This window comes from Mercenaria mercenaria, chromosome 10 (assembly GCF_021730395.1).
Source record: "Mercenaria mercenaria strain notata chromosome 10, MADL_Memer_1, whole genome shotgun sequence".
Classification (NCBI taxonomy): domain Eukaryota; kingdom Metazoa; phylum Mollusca; class Bivalvia; order Venerida; family Veneridae; genus Mercenaria; species Mercenaria mercenaria.
The window spans coordinates 36,390,684-36,415,076 of NC_069370.1; the positions used below are offsets into that span (position 1 = coordinate 36,390,684).

Consider the following 24,393-nt stretch of genomic DNA (forward strand, 5'->3'; position numbering starts at 1 on the left):
CACTTTACCTCCATTGCGCACCATCTTATATAGGACAATAAAAGGGTTATTAAAATTCGTTATAATAATGATGTAGCTATCATTTTATTGCAATACAATTTACCGAGAGTAAATAAAGTAAAACGATTTTAAACAATAGCTATATAGCTGGCAGTATCTTTATAATAATTTATCCAATTATCGCTCCCCCCAAAAAATGAGTTCATTGCGCACTTCACCTCCATTGCGCGCAATTTGACTTAGCACAAATATATGCTGCTTGTGTGCCATTTTCATTTCTTAGCATTTTAACGACATTTCCATTAACTATAGCCAACAAGTTTACCCAATAATCGACCCTAAATACCGGGAATCCGGTACGTATCGGCTATCGGCGTTTATCATATTTACTCGGATTAGTTTTGGTTTCTTCCACAGATGTAAACAAAAAGAAATGCAGCGGTTGTATTTAAATTATGTTATAAATTAAACAACATTAACAGTTTATATTGAAACTATTTCCACAGACAAATAATTTAACGATGGAAAGTAAGCGTTCATATATGCGCAACAGGTAATAATGAGACAATATTCTTCTGAATGTCATTTTTACCAGAGTTGACATGTTCAAGCTTGCTACTGGCGTACCACTGCTAGCATAAATGTTGCAAATCATGATCTAAATGGCAAATCCAAACAAAGGTAACGGGTTGGTGAAATTTTGACACACATGACAGGCAACATGCCTGCTCTTTTTCTTTCAGTAGCATGGCTCTATATGTTTTACATGTGCAGTTACATTAGTCTAAATAATGAGACCTCGGGTAGACCGATTTTACATTGTGATATTTCACATTGTCTACTTAGAGGGGGATATCGACCAGTCAAAAAAATATAAGGATATTCAACTCTCGAGTACAATTATTTAGACTACAGTTACATGTACCTTTTTATGCATTGTTCAAAGCATACCAGCAACATCTTATCCTAAACAACTGACTGTCAGAAATCATAAGTAACCAACAACTGATGTGGTCAGTCATCTGAAACACCAATAATCGAAAACAGGGTCGAAACAAAAATGGCGTCAGAATAAGCGTGCGTAAAATTACGGGTACAATGATCTACCTTACATAGCTTCTGGTATTAAACCTCTTTCATACATGTGATAAGCTGAGAATCCCAAAACTGGAGGTTTGCCATTTTTCAGCTGGAGTTGGGGTCTCAAAACTGGAGGTTTTTCATCGACATAAATTAAGCGCGCGGACACATAACTTAGACAAAATCCAACATTTTTGGCCATACATTAACGTATATAAGTCTGCAACAGAAGAAATAATCCTCATAACTCTTGATTTGAATTTTGACAGAGTTATGCCACTTTTTAACTTACACTTTTTTGTTAAAGTTTTATATAACGTCTAATATCTCTGTTACATTCAAAGCTATTGACTATTGTGCCCCTTTTACTGGCAAAGCTTTAATTCAGAGTCAATCACTGAGAAAAGTCGAGCATGCTGTTTAACATAAGCTCCCTCTTGTTCTAACTTTAAATTTTCTTAACAGATTAAATTTGTATAAACAAAGTCTCAATTTAGGTCTGAAATGGTGGTGAACATGCATTAATATTATTTTACTCGAGGACTGAAAAAAATGAAGCTCTAAATTGGTCTGAACACAACTCATAAATTATGTAAATTCCTTACCCCCACCCACTTTCGTATAAAAATAACTAGGATTTTGACATGAAAAATAGAAAACAGAAATGCATCAACATGTATTTACCCTTACCAAAATAATGTAGATTGATGTTATCAAATAAATGAGTGTGTGTTTTCATCCAGTTTCAATGAAATAAGTCCAGTTTTAGTAGCAAATTAATTTGGTAAACATTGGAAGAAAATGGCGAAACTGCATAAGGGGAAAGGGGAAATAACACTCCTGTTCTAAAAATAGTAATGGGATGGTTTTCCCAACAATTATTTATGTGATTTTATTTACTGGACAAAACTTTTCTTTGAATAATCAAAATTCATTTCAGTTGGGATTATTTCTTATGACTGGGAGTTTTTTTATTCCAAACTGATAAAAATTGGTGCCTAATTGGCATTGGAATGGACCGATATTTGGCCCCGTGAGACAGGTGGAAAAGGCCCTGCTTGTCTAATCCCTTATCAAAACAAACAATTAACTATTCACCTGTGAAAAACAACTCTTTCCTCCAGCTATATATGTGTCAAACATGTATAATACACAAACAGTTGCATATGCGCATGTACATAGCTGACATTAGTCCTGACATACCTTTTCACATTAGCTGATCAGAATTTCTATTAAAACTCTTTAAAAAATGCAAAATAAAAAAACCCTACCATCTTACCAGTACACCACAGAGGAAATTGTACATATCAACCATTAAATATAAAGCTTTATGATTAAGCAGTTTACCTCCGGTTTCCCGTTACAAATGCTTTTCAATTTTGAATGCCAAAAAAAATAAAACAACTCCATAACATATGATCTGTAAATAACTAAGTTTCAAAGCCTTCTTAAGAAATGTAGCAATAATTTCTGATATCTAAAAATTTTCTCTCTTTTTTCTTTTTTTTCTTGTCATATCTGGAAGTCAGTGCCTTTTACAGATATAGTTTAATGGGTAAAACTGTAGATAACCATTAGCAACCCTCATATTTGCAAGCTAATGGATTCACTTAATATGCACTGTTTAACCTTTCAAAATGAACCAATAAGTGAGTTATAACTGTTAAACTTTTGAATATCTCTGGTTGCCGATAGGATGTTAAACTATATCATAGTTACGAAAAAATTCACACATGCAGGATTCACAATTAATCATTAAATCTTCATTATGCATAGTAAATATTGTCAAACTCTGCAGTTTAGGTGTAGTAATTTAACCTGTTCACAACCATTTCTCAATGATATACTGTAAGAATTTGATGATTATAAATTGAAGTTGGTGATATATTGACATCAGTTTTTCATACTTGTGTGCTTTTCTTAACTCTGGATTAGAAAAATAAGAAAACTAAGTAACCAATGTACACCTAAAGAATGGCTCAAGGTTTGTAATCTTCTAATTCTTGGAATGCAGTAATATATGATATTGGCATTTTATTTATTTTCAGAAATCCGTTTGCAGTTGATCCATTACCAAAAGCGTATTACCATCCATCTCCAGAAAGGCGTCTTAACAAGGCAGAGAAATCTGTGAGTTAATATTTTATCACCTTGTATTTGCATACTGAACATTGATTCTTGTGTACGGTTTATGATACTGAAGATTGCAGTTGGTAAGAATGGGGGACATATAGAGTTTGTACAGTCCATCATCATACTTTCTTGTGTACTCAACTCCTCCTACATCCAATTGAAATGAAACTCTGTATGCATCATCAACATACAGTGGACATGTGCATATTATCAGGACTTTCATAGCTGATGAGGACATTCATGGTCAGTGATTTGTTCGAGGGTTACGGCCCTATTGTGGACTTTATTTATTATTGTATCAAGCATTTTCAGCGGGCATGTGTCATACAATGTTGACATCGTTCTTGTCTTGTCTTCAGCTTTCCATTAAACCAAGCAGCAGCTCAGAAGATACAGGGGCAGACAATGAAGAAAGTAGGAAGATCAGTCCTGTGGATGAGATGTTTCTGAGAGGCACAAACATGTATCAGACAAGACCAAGCAAACCCCCTGGTGATACAGAAGATGATGTCAACTTTGATGAGTCATGGCCCTGTAGTGAAAGGCCGTCATCTGTAAGGTAGGTACTTCAGTTTTTATTGTATATTTTGATGTGATCTGAGAGTTTTACAAGTTAACAATAAAATTATAGAATGTTTACATGACTAAAATACATACACGTCTTGTCTTTGTTGCATTTTTAGAAGTGAAAGTGATAGATCACTGCATAGTGCAATACATTAAACTAACAGTTGGAACTTTCACTTTTTATAAGTCCATGAAATTGGACACACTGTGGTATCAGCCGAAATAATTCAATAGTTTGCTGCGATGGGTGCACAGTAAATTGTGACAGTTTGGCACACTAATTTGAAAATGAAACCACTAATATACATGAGCTACCTTTTGATAATTTACCTGATCCGTACTCAAATGCAGGTAGGTTATGTGTTACATACTGTGAAGTCATTATTATTGATGTTGGACTAATTTTTACAGATTTACTAAATTCAGTGTTTATTAAAGAAATCAAATCTGAGATAACAAATAGAATCCTTATTTCATTGTTTAGCTTGACTATATGAAGTATAAGGAGAGCAGTCCTACTCGACCCGGCGTCAGCGTCTTTCCGTGTCCCCAGCTTGGTTAAGTTTTTTTACACTTTCTCTTTTTATACGCCCGTTTGAAAAACGGGACGTATTATGGGAACGCCCCTGGCGGGTGGATGGGCGGGTGGGCGGGCGGGCGGCGTCCACAGACCTTGTCCGGGGCATATCTTTTACATGCATGGAGGGATTTTGATGAAACTTGGCACAGTTGTTCACCATCATGAGACGGAGTGTCATGCGCAAGAACCAGGTCCCTAGGTCTAAGGTCAAGGTCACACTTAGAGGTTAAAGGTCAAATTCAAGAATGACTGTCCGGAGCATATCTTCTACGTGCATGGAGGGATTTTGATGAAACTTGGCACAGTTGTTCACCATCATGAGACAGAGTGTCATGCGCAAGAACCAGGTCCCTGAGTCTAAGGTCAAGGTCACACTTAGAGGTCAAAGGATACAGGAATGAAAACTTTGTCCGGAGAATTTCTTCTTCATGCATAGAGGGATTTTGATATAACTTGTCACAAATGTTCACCACCATGAGGCGGAGTGTCATGCGCAAGAACCAGGTCCCTAGGTCTAAGGTCAAGGTCACACTTAGAGGTCAAAGGATACAAGAATGAAAACTTTGTCCGGAGCATTCTTTCTTCATGCATAGAGGGATTTTGATGTAACTTGTCACAAATGTTCACCATCATGAGGCGGAGTGTCATGCGCAAGAACCAGGTCCCTAGGTCTAAGGTCAAGGTCACACTTAGAGGTCAAAGGATACAAGAATGAAAACCTTGTCCGAAGCCTTTCTTCTTCATGCATAGAGGGATTTTGATATAACTTGGCACAAATGTTCACCACCATGAGACAAAGTGTCAAGTGCAAGAACCAGGTCCCTAGGTCTAAGGTCAAGGTCACACTTAGAGGCCAAAAGTCAGATACAAGAATGACTTTGTCCGAAGCATTTCTTCTTCATGCATGGAGGGATTTTGATGTAACTTGGCACAATTATACACCATCATGAGAGGAAGTGTCATGCGCAGTTCCTTTCTTTAGAATTACTTCCCTTTGTTGTTACTATAAATAGCTTATATTGTAACTTTTTCATTACTAGTCGTAGTGAAAAATTGAGACCACTTTTCTGTAGTACAACATGCATGCTACATCCAATTTTGAAGTGTATTTTGACCAATCTCTACCTGGTAAAGATTTTTGTGTGGACTTAAAATTTTTTGGGGGGATTTTTTTTTTTTGTTTTGTTTTTTTTTTTAAGATTAACTGCCCGTAGTTGTTACTATAAATAACTTATGTTGTAACTTTTTTTAAAATTGACCATAGGGAAAAACCAAGACTACTTTTCTGTGGTACAACATAGATGTAACTTTTAAATTTTAGGTGTATTTTAAGGTCTCTCTACCTGGTAAGGAATTTTTTTTTGGACTTGGGAAAACAAAAGACTTACAATGATTACTAAACAACCACAAAATTAAAATTCATTTGCAATACAGCAGCTAGAGTAAAGAAATTTGCTGTGACGGGCGTATATTGTGACATTCTGGCACTCTTGTTTCATCATATCTCTGTAATTACTTGATGGATTTGATTCAAACTTGAAACAGTTATTCCTCATCATCACCCACATCATCTGACACAAGGGCCATAACTCTTGCACCAGTATTTCATGATTTATCCCCCCTTTTCACTTAGATTTTCAGGTTAAAGTTTTGATGCACTTTCACTCTATCTCCGTTATTACTGAATGGATATGACTCAAACTTAAAATAATTGTTCAATATCATCACCCACATCATATGACACAAGGTGCATAACTCTTGCGCCAATATTTCATGATTTATCTGCCCTTTTCACTTAGAATTTCAGGTTAAAGTTTTGTTGAACTTTCACTCTATCTCTGTTTTTACTGAATGGATTTGATTCAGACTTAAAATAATTGTTCAACATCATCACCCACATCATATGACACAAGGTGCATAACTCTGGCACAAATTTTTCATGAATTATTCTCCCTTTTTACTTAGAATTTCAGGTTAAAGTTTTGTGGGCTTTTACTCTATCTCTGTTACTACTGAATGAATTTGATTCATACTTGAAGTAGTTGTTCAACATCATCACCCATATCATATAACACAAGGTGCATAACTCTGACACCAATGTTTCATGAATTATGCCCCCCCTTTACTTAGAATTTAAGGTTAATTTTGATGCGTTTTCGCTATATCTCAGTTATTACTAAATGCATTAGATTCAAACTTGAAGTAGTTGTTCCACATCATCACCCTCATCATATGACACAAGGTGCATAACTCCTGCACCAATATTTAATGAATTATGCCCCTTTTTGCTTAGGATATACTTATATAGTGTTTTGATACATTTTATCTTTACCTCTCTTATTACTTTAAGTTGATATTTTTGACATAGACTCAAGCTATTGTGCAATATCTTCATCCACCATTGGAGTCATTAAACTCTCCAGTGACAGCTCCAGTTTCCTCAGATGTGCCCAGTTTCACTATCCAGCATCGAAATAGTCGAGCGCGCTGTTTCCTGTAACAGCTCTTGTTTGATTTGTGAAATCAACAAATTCATATCCTAACAAAATAGCTGTTGGTGCCAAATTTTATGCCAAATGAATTAATGGATTGATTTTTATTGAACACTGAAATAAATTTATTTTCAGCCTAAATGAGTTTGAGGAGGACAGCTCAGATCATTTGAATAAATATCTATCACGGATTGACAGTTTAATAGGATTAAAGCCAAATTCAGACTCTCTGGACGAAGCCGACTTGCTTGAAAGGAGAAGGATGCCTGGATCATCAGCACGGGGTACTGGAGTTACTGCATCTAGAGATACTGGTAGGTTCTTTCTGTACGAAAACTTTTCCAGAAATAAAACAACCAGGCTAGGGGTATGGTATCAAAAGGCTCAAGTTACATTCCCCTGACATTTTGTACAAAATAAATGGCAGTGATTGGTTTGAGAGATGTGATTTACCTCCTGTTTAGTTGCTGGTAATTAAATGGTGTATTCTGGGGTAAAAATAAATGTCTAGTATAAAACCTGAAGGAAAGTGAGATATGTGAAATTTGTAACTCGGACAACAAAATTCCCATGGCAAGTGTATTACAAACAGTGATAGTGTAATTTTACTTATTCTTTGCGTCAAACAACTTCTAACATATTAAAGTCTACTTTTAAGATTTATAACGTTGTAGTATTTTTATTCAATAGTACATTTTTCAAATGGAGACAAGTTCTTTTCAAATTTGTTTATCTGTCTCGCTTTCATGTCTTTATAGGTAAGCCATTAAAGAGTAGAATTCCTGTAAAAGATACCAGGCAAGGTGGTAGGAAGTTGAAAGCACATGATTTAGAACCAGAAGATGAAGCTGAAACTGATGGATCTGTGTTACAGAGGTATTGATATTTCTCTGAAATTACTTGGTCAAATTCTTTCAAACTTCATGCATCTCTTTGGCATCATAATATGATCTCACAGGAAAAGTTGCAGAACTCTAGCTTTTATTTTGTTCAAGTTATGCCCCTTTTTAACATAAAAATGTTGTGAAAATTTTGCATGCAAGCGTACAACTACTGGAATTTTTTTACACATATCTTTGACATAATGAACTTACCTCACAGAGCAGGTTTAATAACTCTGGGTTACATTTTGGCAAAATTATGCCTCTTTTCACTGAGAATTTTGTGAATATCATCAATGACTATTCAGAGTCAGGTTCCATCTTTCCAACTTACAGATTACAAAATTTTGCTTTCATTTTGACTTAAAAAATTTACTAATTTAGCTTTTGTATGTAAGCTGTTTTTAGGTGGAATTGCATAAAATAGTCTAATGTGCTATCATTAGACTAAGTTTAGACTTACTGAATATTAATAGTTCTATGGCATTTCCAGATTTCCTGCACAGAGGGTCCTCATGTTCCTCACCTGGAGCCATCCTCCACCCTTGTAAGCTTAAAGTCCTCACTTAACTGTGTTGGTGTAAAACATGCATGATTTCAAGAACATGGTGATGTTTTGTTGAAAGGATCATTATTGGTTAATACTGTATACATGCATTTATTTGATACCTTTTACAGGTATATCAACAGATTTAGGAACAGTGCGCCTATGAGTCGTGAAGAAAGAGAGGAGCAGTCTAAATCGGCATCTCAGGATTTCTGGTGGTTGTCTAATGGTGCCCCACCTGCAAAAACACGAGAGAAGAAGAAAAAGGATGGTGCAGACACCCAACATACCACCCCACTAACTACAGTTAATCTAGATAAATATAAGGAACTACAGAAATTGGCTGATAAACAGGTAGCTAAAATGAAAAAAACGATAGTTCCTTTTTTTTTGTCAACGAGTAGAATTGTAAGTTTTGAAATGTCAGTTTTCTACCAATTTTTATGCAGTTGAAACTTGAAAATAAAGGGGACATTGTGGTACAGAGGTAGAATTTGGCTCCTGACTGGGCAGTGACTGGATACAGCTTTACATCCTGTCAGCTGCAGACTTTGTTACTTTGACCAGTGTTGTCTCAACTAAAGCCTATAGTCTGAGATTATAAAACTGTGTTTTGAGACCAGTCACAAAACTGCCATCTGATTGGTTGTTTCTGAGCACAAATTTGAAATTGACCAATGACAAGGCTGCATTGTGAGACTGGTCTCCAAACTTGACTTTATAGCCTTAGAGCATAGCCCAATAGCCACATGAAGCCGTCATTTAGAGTAGTTATTTCTACATAAAATAGTTTCAGTTGATGTAAAATAAGTACTGTGAAATCATGCAACTTTGAAAGCATAAAATTTTGTAGTTTCATCAAAAATGGTCATTTCATGGGGATATAAATTTGCAGATTTCAACTTTTAAAGATACAGTAACTGGGAATTTGTCTGTGCATTGCAATTAAATTTTATGGATTGACACATCCACAAAATCCATGAAAATTAGTCCCCCATAAATATTAACAATTTCACAGTATGCTTAAACCAGTGTTGCTTCATTTAAACTCCTGTACGACTTGGAGTTAAGATTTTGATCTATTCAAATGCATCTGAATAATCTCTTTTGCTGTATTCCTGTGCATGTGTGGTATTCCTGTACCATTAAAGCTGGAAAAATACTATATGACCTGTGTTCTGGGTGTGACTTCAAACAGAACAAAGCAAACAGAACTGTATCTCTGTTCATGCTTAAGTGACAATTTTAAATAATTTCAGCGGTACCCGGCACACATACCAGAGTCACCAGGTGACAAGAGAACCATAGAACTACAGGAGAGAGCAGAAAAATTGTTAGAGAGAAGGTTGGTGATAATACATATTGTTAGGGGGGCCACTTTCTTATAGGACAGAATATTAGTCAATTACACTAAAAAATGTTTAGCAATTTAATTGTAGTTGTAATCATAAAACTCAAAAGTAATTGTAATTTAATCGGTTACAATTAGTATTGTACATCTCTGCTGTAGGTAGAGCCTCATATGTGACCGACACAGTTTGTTCTTTGAGTCCTTGTGATAACCATAATTCCTTCCTTATTAGTGGTCACTGGTCAGAAGTCCTAGAACCAGTCATCAAACTGAGTTAGATAGCAGTAAAACCTGCCTAAGCAGCAACTAAGCAGCAAGTCGGCTAACTTTCCAGTTTGACTTTTTGTTTTACTTAATTAAACAACCACACAGATTGTGTTGACCCCTTAGCTGGGAGATTAATACAGATTTGACTGTAATCAACAGTTAATACTTTCTGTAACTGATGTGAAATGAATCAAGAATTAATTTGTTTCTTATGATATGATTTCAAATTTTTATTCTACTGCCAGTATCACATTGCAAGTATACTCTCCAAGAGTAAGGCGATTGCTGAAAATGATGATGGTATCATTATCAAAATAATCAATTTCTTTGCAAAGACAAGATATTTCATGCATTGATCAGACTATTAATTGCATAATATCATCATTCAATTATAGAATTATTTAAAAGTGACGGATTTATATATTATTTACACTTCAGTTCGAGTACTGTGTTATCTACAGACCCAGCTGTATCTACAGAAGGACTTGGCAGTAATACAAGTGACATGTCCAGCCTTGACGAATATACATATAGACCTAAATTTGCCAGCTATTTAGGTAGGAAGTCTTTCTTAGCAGGTCTTCTAAGCTTATCGGCTTCAGAACCTGTAATCCAATGCTGGTGACTGTTTGAACGTTTTGTCAGTACAGTTGAATCCCTTGGCAATAAATGACCTTTTTTGTGTTGAATTGCCGTAAAATCCAGCTCACAGTTGAACCTGTCTTAGGGGTCTGTCACCTGTATTAAACAGCCTCTTGCCTTAAGCAGCCAGTCATCTTACTTTCCAAGTTGGCTTTTGCTCTGAGTTTAACTATTCTTAAGCAGCCACCTGCCTTTAGAAGCCAGGTTGTGTTGCTGCCTTGGCTGGATGCTTAATGCACATTTGACTGTATGTAGAAGATCCCCTCTCTTGATGGTACATACATAATTTAGATAATTATAAATTAAAAATACTGAACATGTAAATTTGCCAGTATAACAGTCTGGTTATTGTCATTGTGAATTTTGAGAAAATGTCTGCTTTAGGTGTCTGCTTCAGTAATGCTTTACCATTTCAAAAGCTTTTAACTATAAGTGTAGGAAACTAAGAGCTTGATAAAGTCATTTGTTTAGGATGATAGTCTTTTAACTCAAAGTTATTCATGAACTGCTTTGTTTCTGGTAGAGGCTACTGTTAAATTTTTTGAAAAAATTATAAATATATCTAGTATGTTTGTACCATACTCTGCTTAGTAACTTAGTAACTTGTTAAAGCATATGATTATGCATAGAAACTAGTAAGAAGTTTTTATTGTAATTTACCATATGCATTTAGATATTTTAATAAATTTGATTTCAGATTCAGACCAAAGGACTGGCTCCCACCAGTATTCCCAGCCTCCCCTTCTAGGCCAGAGGCCACAGGCAGATGCTGACCAGAGAGTAGGGTACCAGCAGTTTGTTCCTCGACCCATGCCTGGTCAGAGACCACCAACGGGAGATGATCCATTACACCAGTGGAGACTGAGGCGGCGGATGGAACTTGCTCAACAATCAGCACCTCAGCATACCCCACAGTTTGACTTCATCAATAAAACTGAACAACAGGTAATGGTACTTCTGTTTTAATAGACATTTTTATATGCCAGAAGGGACGTATGATGTTGCAGGTCATCCAACTGCTATAAATTTCATTTCCACCCAATTACCATGGACTTCTGTGACTAAGATTCCTCAAACTTGATGTGCATATTGCTGATAGGTTATTGATTTTGGGGTCACTGATAGGTTATTGATTTTGGGGTCAGTGGATCAAAGGTTAGGGTCATAGTGGCAGTTCAAAAAACATTTGCTCTTGAAATCTTGAAAATGCCTTGACCAAAAAATATCCATTTGACAGGCACATTGCCCATTTGAAGTGCATTACCTCAGTGGGTCAAAGGTCAAGGTTACAGTGACTGAAAGTATTAAAACCTTTTTAATATCTTGAGAACGCATGACTTACCATTCTCTTTCTTGTCAGGCATAATGTTCAGTGGGCAGTGGATGATTTTTTTAGTTTGAGTTCAGTTAGTCAAGGTCATGCAGTAATTGTTAGCACAAAAACTGTTTCCACTCAATATTTTGAAAATGACTTGAACTGAGACCCTCAACCTTGGCAGGCACTTTGTTTATGGGCAGTGAATGATTTTGTTAATGGGTAAAAGTTTAAGATCACATGGAAATTCGCCAGGAACCCCTCTGAATTTTGAGGTTTCTTATTCAAGGCATACAGTGGTCAGATGGACATCCCTCTTTTTGCAATTGAATTTCTGCTCAATAACTTAAGATTGCTTTGACCTATGACTCTGAAACATGCTAGGCTCATTTGCTTTGAGCATATTGCTTGAGCATATTTTGCCGTGTATAACTGTGTACTTGTAAAGTCTTCTTATTTTGGCATTTAATTGATTTTCCAACAAGTCTTAAAAACTGCAGACTGGCAGCTTTCTGGATTATGATTTTGACTCCTACTGCAAATAGAGACCTCTAACTTGGGTTTAGCGCGCCCGCTTAGCTCTGTAGGTTAAACCCAAAACAAACAAACTAACTTGGGTTATGACAGAAATTTGGAAGGTTCTAATATTGTCATTGTCAGACATGGATATTTTGCTGATTACATTTGTAAGTCATTGAAATTGCAAACTTGAAGCTTTTTCAACTGTAGTTAGTACAGTTAAACCAATTCTAAAAGACCATCTGAAATATTTGGCTCTCTCAGTCTTTATAAATTACATAGGTTTGAAAAATTGACATGTTAGAAAAGCATTTTCAATGAAAATGAGTCCAGTTTTGACATTAAAAATCATTTTAGCCTGCTGGTGGCAAGTGTTTCTGCCTTTGCGACCAGTGCAGACCAAGATCAGCCTGCACATCCGTGCAGTCTGATCATGGTCTGCACTGTTCGCTATTCAGTCAGTAAATTTTTAGTAAACACCCCTTCAAATGATAAGTGGTACTGCCCAAATTAGAAGATGGACCAGTCCATTATAGAAATTTAGCATGGTAAGGGTTAAAAATCATTTTAGCATTGTTTATGAATATTCAGATTTAGCTTTTCTTCTGGTTCAGTTTTCTTTGAATTTGAATGGCCATTTCTAATCCAAGGGTTATAAATTGGATCCATTAGGTCATACTTATTAGATGATTTACATACTGATTTTATTAGATGCAATCATTCATTTTCATGATTTGAGAAATTTGTAATCTTCCACTAGAAAACTTAAGGTGAGAATTAGGCTAGGGAGTCTATTGTATACAGTATGTCTTTGTCATAGACTTTGGTCAATCTTGCAAACTTGACCTCAGTTGTCATGGTCAATTTTATTTAAAAATGAAGGAGCATCTTCCCATTTGTCAGCTAGTGTTGATGAATTCTTAGATTTTGCTCAAAATACATCATTAATTGTAGCTATTTACCCATATAGATTTTTTGCTTCTGTACATATATTACTGCTATTTTCCAGAAGAAAATAGACCAGAAATTGGAAGAGTTCAAACAGAGGCTGTCGGGCCGGGCTCCAGCCCGATCACAGGTGCAGTTTACACCAGCCCCAATGCGACAGCAGGAACAAGTATGATAATATAACATATACTGTCATGCTTGTAAAGAATTTTTCGTCTTGACCCAAAGATTTAGAAGTTGTTGAGTACATAGGGATAAAGGATGTTTTCATGTATAATCTGCAGAATTCTGTGGGATTGGGTGGTGCCCGAACTCATTTGGTTGAGGGCACCAGTATATTCTGAGAGATTCAGTAGATGCTCTAATGAGAAACAAACAGGACTTTATTTTAGCATAAAGAGAGTAAAAACCTAAATGAAATGAGTATTATGTTAATAAGCTGTCAGGACTTTTTAGACTTGTTTTAATTATGCATTAAAGGGCAGTTACACGTATACAAGTCATCATTTAACATCATATATTAAGGTGTGCTAAAAGCATGTGAGAAAAATGACAATAAAAGCAGTTTTATGCTAGAATATTGCTGTTAACCTCTTTGCCTATTCATCTGTAGACACTTGTGTCTTTGACTTCTCAATAATTATCAACATAATTTCTTACAATATCTGATATGCAGATTCAGCTGACGAGCAGTTGTAAATATTGGTTTGAATTTTAGTTACAATGGTCATGATAGAGGTATGAATGGTTATAAGTTAGCCTAAAGCTATTAGTCAGCCTTGTTCTTTTATATCAAAACTCACACTGTTACTAAAATCATTTGGATAATAGAACTGCTAGTAGCAAGTTTGTCCTTGCAGAACTTTTAATAAACCAAAAAAAAAAAACATTTGTATTTTGTCTTCTTTTAGATGCAGAGTCCACAGCGACCAGAAAGTGGAAGATTTCATGAACCTCAAATTGCCAGTCCTAGTTTACATGCACCGAAACCTAGGTCCGAGCCTGTTGAGGAGATAGATCCACACCTTCACCTCATGTGTGATCTGTTACCTTGCCCACACAGAGGACAGCTCCAGGGAACTACAGATCAAGGAACTAGTAGTAATACTAGAAGCAACTTTAAAAAAAATGTAGGGACTAGAAATAATTCTGACTCGAATCAGGATGAAAAATATGATAAAATGGGCAAATATAAACAATACTTGGAAGCGGAAAAGCCAGATGTGGAAAAGTCTGATCATGAAACAGACATTACTGATGTAGACAGAGGGAAAAATATAAAATCAGATGAAAGAAAGGGTCAAAAGACTATTCAGGAAATAGAAAACATGGTGAAAGACATTGGTGCTGAGGATGATAAAAGTTCAAACAAGTCTGATATAGTTGAGGACAATCTTAGTCAAAAATCAGATAGAAAGAAAGAAAAAGAGCAAAATAGCGAACATTCTGGATCAGAGAGTGAAAGATCAGAAACAAAGTCAAAACATTCAGAGAAAGTAGCTGACAGTGATGAGAGGCTGAAGGAGTCTGAAGACAAAAGGGAGAAAGTTATGAAACCAAAACATTCCAGTAGTCCTAAAAGTGGAAGGAAAGGCGTCAGTGCAGCCATAGGACAGGTAGGTCCTACAAAAGCGCTCTTTGATTTTGTTAACCAGTATCAAGATAAATTAAAAGTTACAATTTTGTTAAGGTGATAATAATCCTTTTTAAAAAGGAATGAGTTCAAAGATAGGGTATGTTTGAAAAAATTTCAAAGGGAGAATTTAACTAAGAAATTACAGATTATTGAATTCTGTGATAACAATATGTCTTCTTATATACATGTCCATTCAATATGTAGCTCAAAAATCCAGTGTATTGTGACACAAACCTTTGATACACTACTACTCTCTGTCTCATGACTGAAAATTATTTAAACAAAAATAATACAAATAACAGCAGATGCTATAAATGGTCTATAAAAGACTGTAAAGGTCCATTACTAAGGGAAAGTGAGTTGGCAATTTTTTTCATAGCCAGTGCATAGACTTCTGCAAGACACTAAATAATGAAGACTGGCAGGTCAAAATTTACAGAAGGTCTTTGGAACTCAAAGAAATGTATGTGTATTATGTTGAAATTTCAATGAATCGACAGAATGACCCCCCAGGTCTTTTTAACTTTCTTCATACTTCATACAAAAATAATTGTACATATACTGCGATTTATTTCGAATTTCTACATACCAACTTTCATTTTCCAATAAAATGAAATAGTTTCTGTGCTTTTTAAAAGAAATTAAAATGTTCACTTTCCTTAGTATTGGACCTTTAACTGAAAAAGACAGAAGTTGTCTGTTCATGTTTTAGTGTTGCCTAGAATTACTATTTCAGTATAAGTTTCCTCCGCTTGAATTTGAGAAGTACACACTTGAATAAACTCTTTTCCAAACACTTTTTTTTTACTATCTTGCCTGTGTTTCTGTCACATCTGTATTTAGTCTGAAAAATATTTTTGGAATATTTTCAAAGCTTATTCAGTGTGTGGGTTATTTTGCATGGATTACATACAAAAACACAACAAAAATTGATTTTGTACTGTTATGAATACCGTGCATTAATAATTGTAGATTAATTACATGAATTCTCCATTTTCAGGCTGTAAAAGAGCATTTATTCAGTACATCTACCAGCACAGTGTTATCAAGTGTAGACAGTCTGCCACCTTCAGCTTCTACAGACAGGTTACCATGGAAACATAAACCACCATCGCATGATCAGTCACATGATCAACAGGTCAGACAGCTGGAAAATTATGGTATACTGATTTTAATCATTTACTATAAATTACTAAATCTTTCATTTAACTCATGTATTTAGGTAGGAGACCTCACAGTAATCTCATATAAGCCGCGCCATGAGAAAACCAACATAGTGGCTTTGCGACCAGCATGGATCCAGACCAGCGTGCGCATCTGCACAGTCTGGTCAGGATCCATGCTGTTCGCTTTCAAAGCCTATTGCAATTAGAGAAACTGTTAGCGAACAGCATGGATCCTGACCAGACTGCGCGGATGCGCACGCTGGTCTGGATCCATGCTGGTCGGAAATGCACTATGTTGGTTTTCTCATGGCACGGCTCATATAAAGGGACAAGAGGGGACCCAGTGGTCCAGTGGCAAGATGCTTCAGTTGTCCAGTTGTGAAGATTCGAAATAGTGATTCACTTCGCAAGTTTGCTACCTTTCTTCTCCTAGTAGAAATACTTGCATGCTTTTGGATATGAGTCAACTTCAAGCGTACAGATACTTTACACTTGGCAGGCTTAAAAACCACAGAATCTTCTAGAGTAAGGGCATCTTATGAGGTCAGCTGAAGTCATTTGATTTAAAACAAATTTCCATTTTAAACAACCTTTAAAAGTTTGAAAGCCACAAATTGAGACCACCAACTCACAGAATAGCTATTTTAGCCTGAAAATTGAAAAGTAAGAGTACCAGGTATACTGTTTGGAAGCATTGAGTACAGCAAACACAGCCACACTTAGAAACTGTTGTGGAAAGATATAGTAAACCATTGCTTCTAATTTCTATCAAAAGTACGTTTTCATTACAGTTGAATCTCGATATCTCGAATTTTAAGGGATCATGTATTTTACTTGAAGATGACCGAAATTTGACTTGAAAATGATATTTTGTGCACGTGTTTTCTGAAAGGGACTTGAAAATGTCTTTGAGATGGCTGGAATTTTGAGATAAGTGAGTTCGAGATATCCAGTTTTAACTGTATGTGAAATACATTTAAAATAGGGATGGAGTAATGAGAGGGGAGGGGATGGAAAAATAAAAAATGGGGAGGCATAAAAGATGGGAGGGGGTATTAAAAAGGGTGTGTGTTCAGGGAATTTACATCACCAACTTACATACAGTATACATAACAAATAAAACGAAGCAAACAAAAAACAAGTTGAAAATAGGGGCGCCACAAAGTAGTAACCACAAAATTTTATGCGAACAGATTTTAATGAGTAGACAGAAATTTGTTCTAAAAGGCAGTTTTTAAACATTTTTGACAGAAATATCTTTTTTTCCATATTTCAGATGTACCTTATGAATCAGATGAAGAATTCTCTGATGATAGTTTACTACAGATGTTACGCAAACAAAGGGCTATGTATGAACAACAATTACAGTAAGTAATGAGGAATATGGTATATAATGTAAATACAGTCAAACTTTGTTTGCTTGACATCTGTGGGACTGGCAAAATTTGTTCAGTTATCAGTAGTTCGAGTAGTGGAACGATATACACTATACAAGATTTTGCCAGGACTTGACGAGTTCAAGCAAATGACAATGTTCGAATTATCTGAGTTCGAGTATGAACAAAGCATGACTGTACTGTAATTTTTGCTTTATATGTTTTTAAAGTGACTTGTAAAAAAGAAATTCTAAGGGAGCAACTGCAGCCTTTGTATTGACTTCAGTAGTGCCATTGTTCCAATGCAAAATTTAGATATAGCATTTTTGGTAGTTGTATTACAAATAGTACTTTTATGTAATTTTGTTTGTTAGAAATGGTAGGTTCAGTTATTTTTGGCTTTATTTTGTGATTTAATTTTTAGCACCTTAATAATGTTACTTAGAATTTTCATCTTGTAACGTACTATGATTTTGAACTTAATGTTGATCATTTTTTATACACCCATCTCTGAAAGAGTGGGGTGTATTATGTGAACACCCATGGCAGTGGGCAGGCGGTCGGCATCCAAAAGCATGTCTGCTCTCTAAGTTGAATAAAAGTTTTCATCCGATCTTAACCAAACTTGCTGACAATGTTTGTGGGCATAATATCTCGACCAAGTTCGATAACCAGCTCGAAATCTGCGAATTTAGCCTTGTCTGCTCTCTAAGTCGAATAGTTTTCATCCGATCTTCACTAAACTTGGTGACAATGTTTGTGGGCATAATATCTCAGCCAAGTTTGATAACCACCCAAATCGCCCCAGCACTCTTGGATAATGGCCCTTGAATTACTCGAAATCTGCAAATTTAGCCTCGTCCATTCAAACAGTTTTGATCAGATTGTCAATTTCATCCCACATGGAACGTCACAAATACCTTGATTCCTTCTTATTCTTTTTTTTGGTTAACAAGGTATACAACATCAACATTATTACCTCTATGATACGTAACTGAATATTTAGACAGGCGTATTTTGTGACAGTGTGGCACTCTTGTTATGTCTCCCACCACACAGTGGTGTGGGAGACATATTGATTTACTCCAGTCTGTGTGTCTGTCTGTCTGTCTGTCTGTCACAAAGCTTGTCTGCACTCTAAATCGAACATTTCTTATCCAATCTTCACCAAACTTCAACAAAATATGTCTGCCAATAAGTGCTCAGCCATGGTAATATAGAATTGCCTGATAAAAAAAACTTGTAAAACAACTCATTTGAATCGAACTTTGAATTAACATTAAATACATTATATATGGTCCATGTATACATGTATTACCCTCATATTACAACAAATGATCAGGTCAGATGTTGGAACCTACTGACAAAGATGAAGTGCCCACTGTTGCCCAATAACACAGATTAGTACCCATGTTTTTCTTCCAGTATTTCCCAAACCATCATGGGTTTTTCAGTTAAAACTCAGGGAGTTATGGGTAGAGGGGAGTGTTTGCCCACCCTCTTATGGGAATATTAACCTATGGCCAATTTTTTTAAAATAGGAATTTGTGATTTCTTTTGCTGTATTTTACGAAGTTGTATATTTTCAAAAGTTTAAACACCCAGTCTCTCAAAATCCATTGGTAACATTTTTTATCATTATTTTGGTGGCCATCTTGATTTAAGTCTACGATACAATGATATGGACAGTATTTAACTTCATATGAATATACCATCATGTTCTCAGAGTTGGCAGGATAAAATTTAGTACAATTTGCTATGTACAGTACAGCATAAAATATTTTCAATTATCTGATATTTTTTCTTGTACAAAATATACTTACAGTGTACATTATTGAATTTTTTTTCAGGGAAATAGATAGTATCCTCAACAAGGCGAAGAGTAGCTGACCTGTCAAGTGGAGTAATTTTGTGTTCGTGTAACTTTTGCAGACTGTGATGATATAATATAGTGCTTTCAAAAAATATATTTATTATTTATATATAATACGGAACTGTGATCGGAGGTGTAAACCTGATTTGTGCCACAAAGTTATTTCATGGAATTGGCAGATTGCTTATAAAAATCTGTTAAATTTGTTGCATTTAGCCAGCTTGTTATTTAGAAACACTTTAATATAATTGTAAAACATGACACTGAAAGGTCTTTAAATCATGCCGTGACACAGAGAGACCTTATTGTGACTTTGTGATGTATAGTTGAAACTGGGTATCTCACTTGTTTGTATTGAAATTCCAGTTGTTTGAAGAAATTTTCAGAGTCATTAAAATTCCGTCTCAGTATATTGAGGGTTGAACAGAAAACTGTTGAAACTCATATTAGATAAATGAGGAGTTAAGATAGTTTTCTGTTCAGCCCTCGATATATATTCTTACTTATTGGTCAAATCTGACAAACTGTGACTTCATTTGTGTTGAAGTGGATTTGAAGTCCTGTCTGTCAAATTCTGTGCGTTTACAAAAATGTATATCTCAGTGTCAAAGGTAAAAAATGGTTACCTGCAAAAAGGGGTAAATATACATTAAATATAATAAATAAAAACTATAAGAAAAAGTTTTCCAACTGCTAAATTCTTTCAAAATGTATACAAAATGTATATTTCATGTGTACGTATTTTGTGACTGTCAACAAGTTTAGTGAAAAACACCTTTACAATGTATGGTATACGTTTTAACCCTTAGCCTGCTGGCGGCAAGTGATTCTGCCTTTGCGGCCAGGGCAAACCAAGATCAGCCTGCACAACAATACACTGCACTGTTTGCCATTCAGTCAGTATCTTTTTGGTCCTTTTAACAGTTAGTGGCACTGTCCAAATTGAAAGATGGACAAGTTCATTATAGAAATTTAACAGGCTATGGGTTAATTTAAATTTTGGTTATCTCAAAGTATTACACTTAATCCCTTGGAACTCAAGATACTTACTTTCAGCTGTAATTGTATTAGGCTTTATGTCAAAAGTTGAAATATATTTTTAGGGTAATTAGTGTGACAAAGTTTACATCATTAAGAAGGCAATGTAATTCATGGAATATAAAATTTATATGACTTTTGTAACAGCTCATTTGATATTCATGTCTAAGTTAAGTTATAGAAAAAATAAAATAGAAACTAGTAACAAAAATTGTTGATTTGTTTGGATCCCACCCATTTCTTCATGTATTATACCAGTTACACAGACCTTATAAATTCCTTTCTGCTTGGATCCCTCTTTACCCCTAGGGTTACTCCAGTGAAAGATTTTTATTTGCATTTTGTGACCATTTAGCTCAAAAGGGAGAGTGCAGATCTATGGATCATAGGGTTGTGAATTTTATTGACACTTCCTCAGATGTGCCTTGTTTCACTATCCAGCTCGAAATATTCAAGCCCGCTGTCTCTAGTGACAGCTCTTGTCAATGGAGTTAAGGCCCTTGATTCATCAAATTTCATGATGTTTTGGCCATTTCTCTTACATATTTGGGTGGATTTCAACCAAACCTTACTGGAGTGATCAGTGCTAAGCCTCATTTTGCATTTTGTCAGCATCATTTGGTTCAGTGATTGTAAGCGGAGTTATAGGCCTTGTTTGTTGTATTTCACCTTGTCTGTGCTACTGCTCTGATACCACCTAGAAGAATTATACCAAACCTTGCAAAGTGATCATTGCGTAGCCTAGTGATGTATATCGTCAGCATGTTTCAGTTCAGTGATTTTTAGCTCATCTGATTTTTTGAAAAAAAATGATGAGTTATTGTCATCACTTGAGCGGTTGTCGGCGTCGGCGTCGGTGTCGGCGTCGGCGTCGGCGTCTGCGTCGGCGTTGCCTGGTTAAGTTTTATGTTTAGGTCAGCTTTTCTCCTAAACTATCAAAGCTATTGCTTTGAAACTTGGAATACTTGTTCACCATCATAAGCTGACCCTGTATAGCAAGAAACATAACTCCATCTTGCTTTTTGCAAGATTTATGGCCCCTTTTGTACTTAGAAAATATCAGATTTCTTGGTTAAGTTTTATGTTTAGGTCAACTTTTCTCCTAAACTATCAAAGCTATTGCTTTGAAACTTGGAATACTTGTTCACCATCATAAGCAGACCCTGTACGTCAAGAATCATAACTCCATCTTGCTTTTTGCAAGATTTATTGCCCCTTTTGGACTTAGAAAATCAGTTTTCTTGGTTAAGTTTTATGTTTAGGTCAGCTTTTATCCTAAACTATCAAAGCTATTGCTTTAAAACTTGCAACACTTGTTTACCATCATAAGTTGACCCTGTATAGCAAGAAACATAACTCCGTCCTGCTTTTTGCAAGATTTATGGCCCCTTTTTGACTTAGAAAATATCAGATTTCTTGGTTAAGTTTTATGTTTAGGTCAACTTTTTCTCTTAAACTATCAAAGCTATTGCTTTGAAACTTGCAACACTTGTTCACCATCATAAGCTGACCCTGTACAGCAAGCAACATAACTCCATCCTGCTTTTTGCAATAATTATTGCCCCTTTTGGACTTAGAAAATCATTTTCTTGGTTGAGTATTATGTTTAAGTCAACTTTTCTCATAAACTATTAAAGCTATTGCTTTAAAACTTGCAACAGTTTTTCACCATCATAAGTGGACACTGTACATCAAGAAACATAACTCTATCCTGCTTTTTGCAAGAATGATGGCCCTTTTTAGACTTAGAAAATCATGGGTAGGACAATATTTCTATTACACAAAAAAAATCAGATGAGCGTCAGCACCCGCAAGGCGGTGCTCTTGTTATACGTATTATGGGAACGCCCCTGGCGGATGGGCGGGCGGCGTCCACAGACTTTGTCCGGACCATATCTTCTACATGCATGGAGGGATTTTGATGAAACTTGGCACAGTTGTTCACCATCATGAGACGGAGTGTCATGCACAAGAACCAGGTCCCTAGGTCTTAGGTCAAGGTCACACTTAGAGGTCAAATGTCAAATTCAAGAATGACTGTCCGGAGCATATCTTCTTCACGCATGGAGGGATTATGATGAAAAATGGCACAATTATTTATCATCATGAGACGGAGTGTCATGCGCAAGAACCAGGTCCCTAGGTCTAAGGTCAAGGTCACACTTAGAGGTCAAAGGATACAAGAAAGAAAACTTTGTCCGGAGCATATCTTCTTCATGCATGGAGGGATTTTGATATAACTTGGCACAAATGTTCACCACCACGAGGTGGAGTGTCATGCCCAAGAACCAGGTCCCTAGGTCTAAGGTCAAGGTCACACTTAGAGGTCAAAGGATACAAGAATGAAAACCTTGTCCGGAACATTTTTTCTTCATGCATAGAGGGATTTTGATATAACTTGGCACAAATGTTCACCACCACGAGACGGAGTGTCAAGTACAAGAACCAGGTCCCTAGGTCTAAGGTCAAGGTCACACTTAGAGGCCAAAGGTCAGATACAAGAATGACTTTGTCCGAAGCATTTCTTCTTCATGCATGGAGGGATTTTGATGTAACTTGGCACAAATATACACCATCATGAGACGAAGTGTCATGCGCAGTTCCCTTCTTTAGAATTACTTCCCTTCTTTAGAATTACTTCCCTTTGTTGTTACTATAAATAGCTTATATTGTAACTTTTTCATTACATAGCTTATATTGTAACTTTTTCATTACTAGTCGTAGGGAAAAATCGAGACCACTTTTCTGTAGTACAACATGCACACTACATCCAATTTTGAAGTGTATTTTGACCAATCTCTACCTGGTAAAGAATTTTAGATTAACTTCCCTTAGTTGTTGCTATAAATAGGTTATATTGTAACTTTTTTTATAATTGACCGTAGGGAAAAAACAAGACCACTTTTCTGTTGTACAACATAGATGTTACTTTCCAATTTTAGGTGTATTCTAAGGTATCTCTACCTGGTAAGGAGTTTTTTTGTGGACTTAGAAAAACAAAAGTATTACAATGATTACTAAACAACCACAAAATTAAAATTCTATTTGCAAATACAGGTGCTAGAGTAAAGAAATTTGCTGTGACGGGCGTATATTGTGACATTCTGGCACTCTTGTTGGAGGAGTTATGGCCCTTGATTTGTCAAATTTTATTATGTTTTGGCCACTTTCTTACCATACTGGACAATATTATTTCTACTAAGCCTAACAGGAGTGTTCAGTGCAAAGCCTTATTGGGCATATTGGCTTTGATTTTCAGCAGAAATATTGCCCTTTATTTGTTGTATTTTACAGTGCTTACACAACTTTATGTATACCACTGGGTTGAAGTTCAGTGTAAAAAAATAGTTGCGTATTTCATCGTCGTTTCCTGTTTAATGATTTTCAGCAGAGTTGTGTACCTTGATTTGTTAAATTGGCTACTTCTCCTACTGGCTGGAATTCCACCAAACTTTACTACAGTGATCAGTGCCAAGCCTAGTTAAGTATATTGTTGGAATGTTATGGTGTTCAGTGTTTTCATTTGAGATATGGTCCTTACTTTGTGGCATTTTACAATGTGTTAAGTGTTGGGAGACACATTTTTTTTTTGTGAAAAACAAGCTCAAGTTACTTCTTTCTGTTAAATACCTCATGAAATTCAACCAGATGCTCTATGCACCTCTGAAACATTGACATTGTATGATAATTGATATCAATTTATACAGCAAACAATACAATAATTATTATTAACCTTATTGTAACCTAGTATTTGTGTATTTAAAATTAAATTTCTATACATATGAATCAATGAAGTTAATATAAATAGTAAATACCTCAAGGTTGTTATATTGTTTTTAGCTCACCTGAGCCAAAGGCTCATGGTGAGCTTTTGTGACCACTCAATATCCATCGTGCATCATGTTTCGTCCGTCTTGTGTCTGTCAACATTTTCTAAAAAAATCTTCTTGAAAACCACTGGACAGAATTACACCAAACTTCA

General features: G+C 35.7%; 1 protein-coding gene across 1 annotated transcript; it reads left to right on the top strand.

Annotated features, from left to right (window-relative positions):
- The first annotated feature begins 398 nt into the window (after positions 1-398).
- LOC123559371 (uncharacterized) lies at positions 399-20,614 on the top strand. The gene is made up of 14 exons (XM_045351103.2): positions 399-553; positions 3,129-3,210; positions 3,573-3,772; positions 6,988-7,166; positions 7,611-7,728; positions 8,412-8,634; positions 9,540-9,625; positions 10,337-10,455; positions 11,238-11,485; positions 13,384-13,491; positions 14,234-14,938; positions 15,959-16,118; positions 17,401-17,491; positions 19,351-20,614. The coding sequence occupies exons 1-14, from the start codon at positions 522-524 to the stop codon at positions 19,388-19,390; spliced, it is 2,391 nt and encodes a 796-aa protein (XP_045207038.2). The 5' UTR covers positions 399-521; the 3' UTR covers positions 19,391-20,614.
- Positions 20,615-24,393: the final 3,779 nt, after the last annotated feature.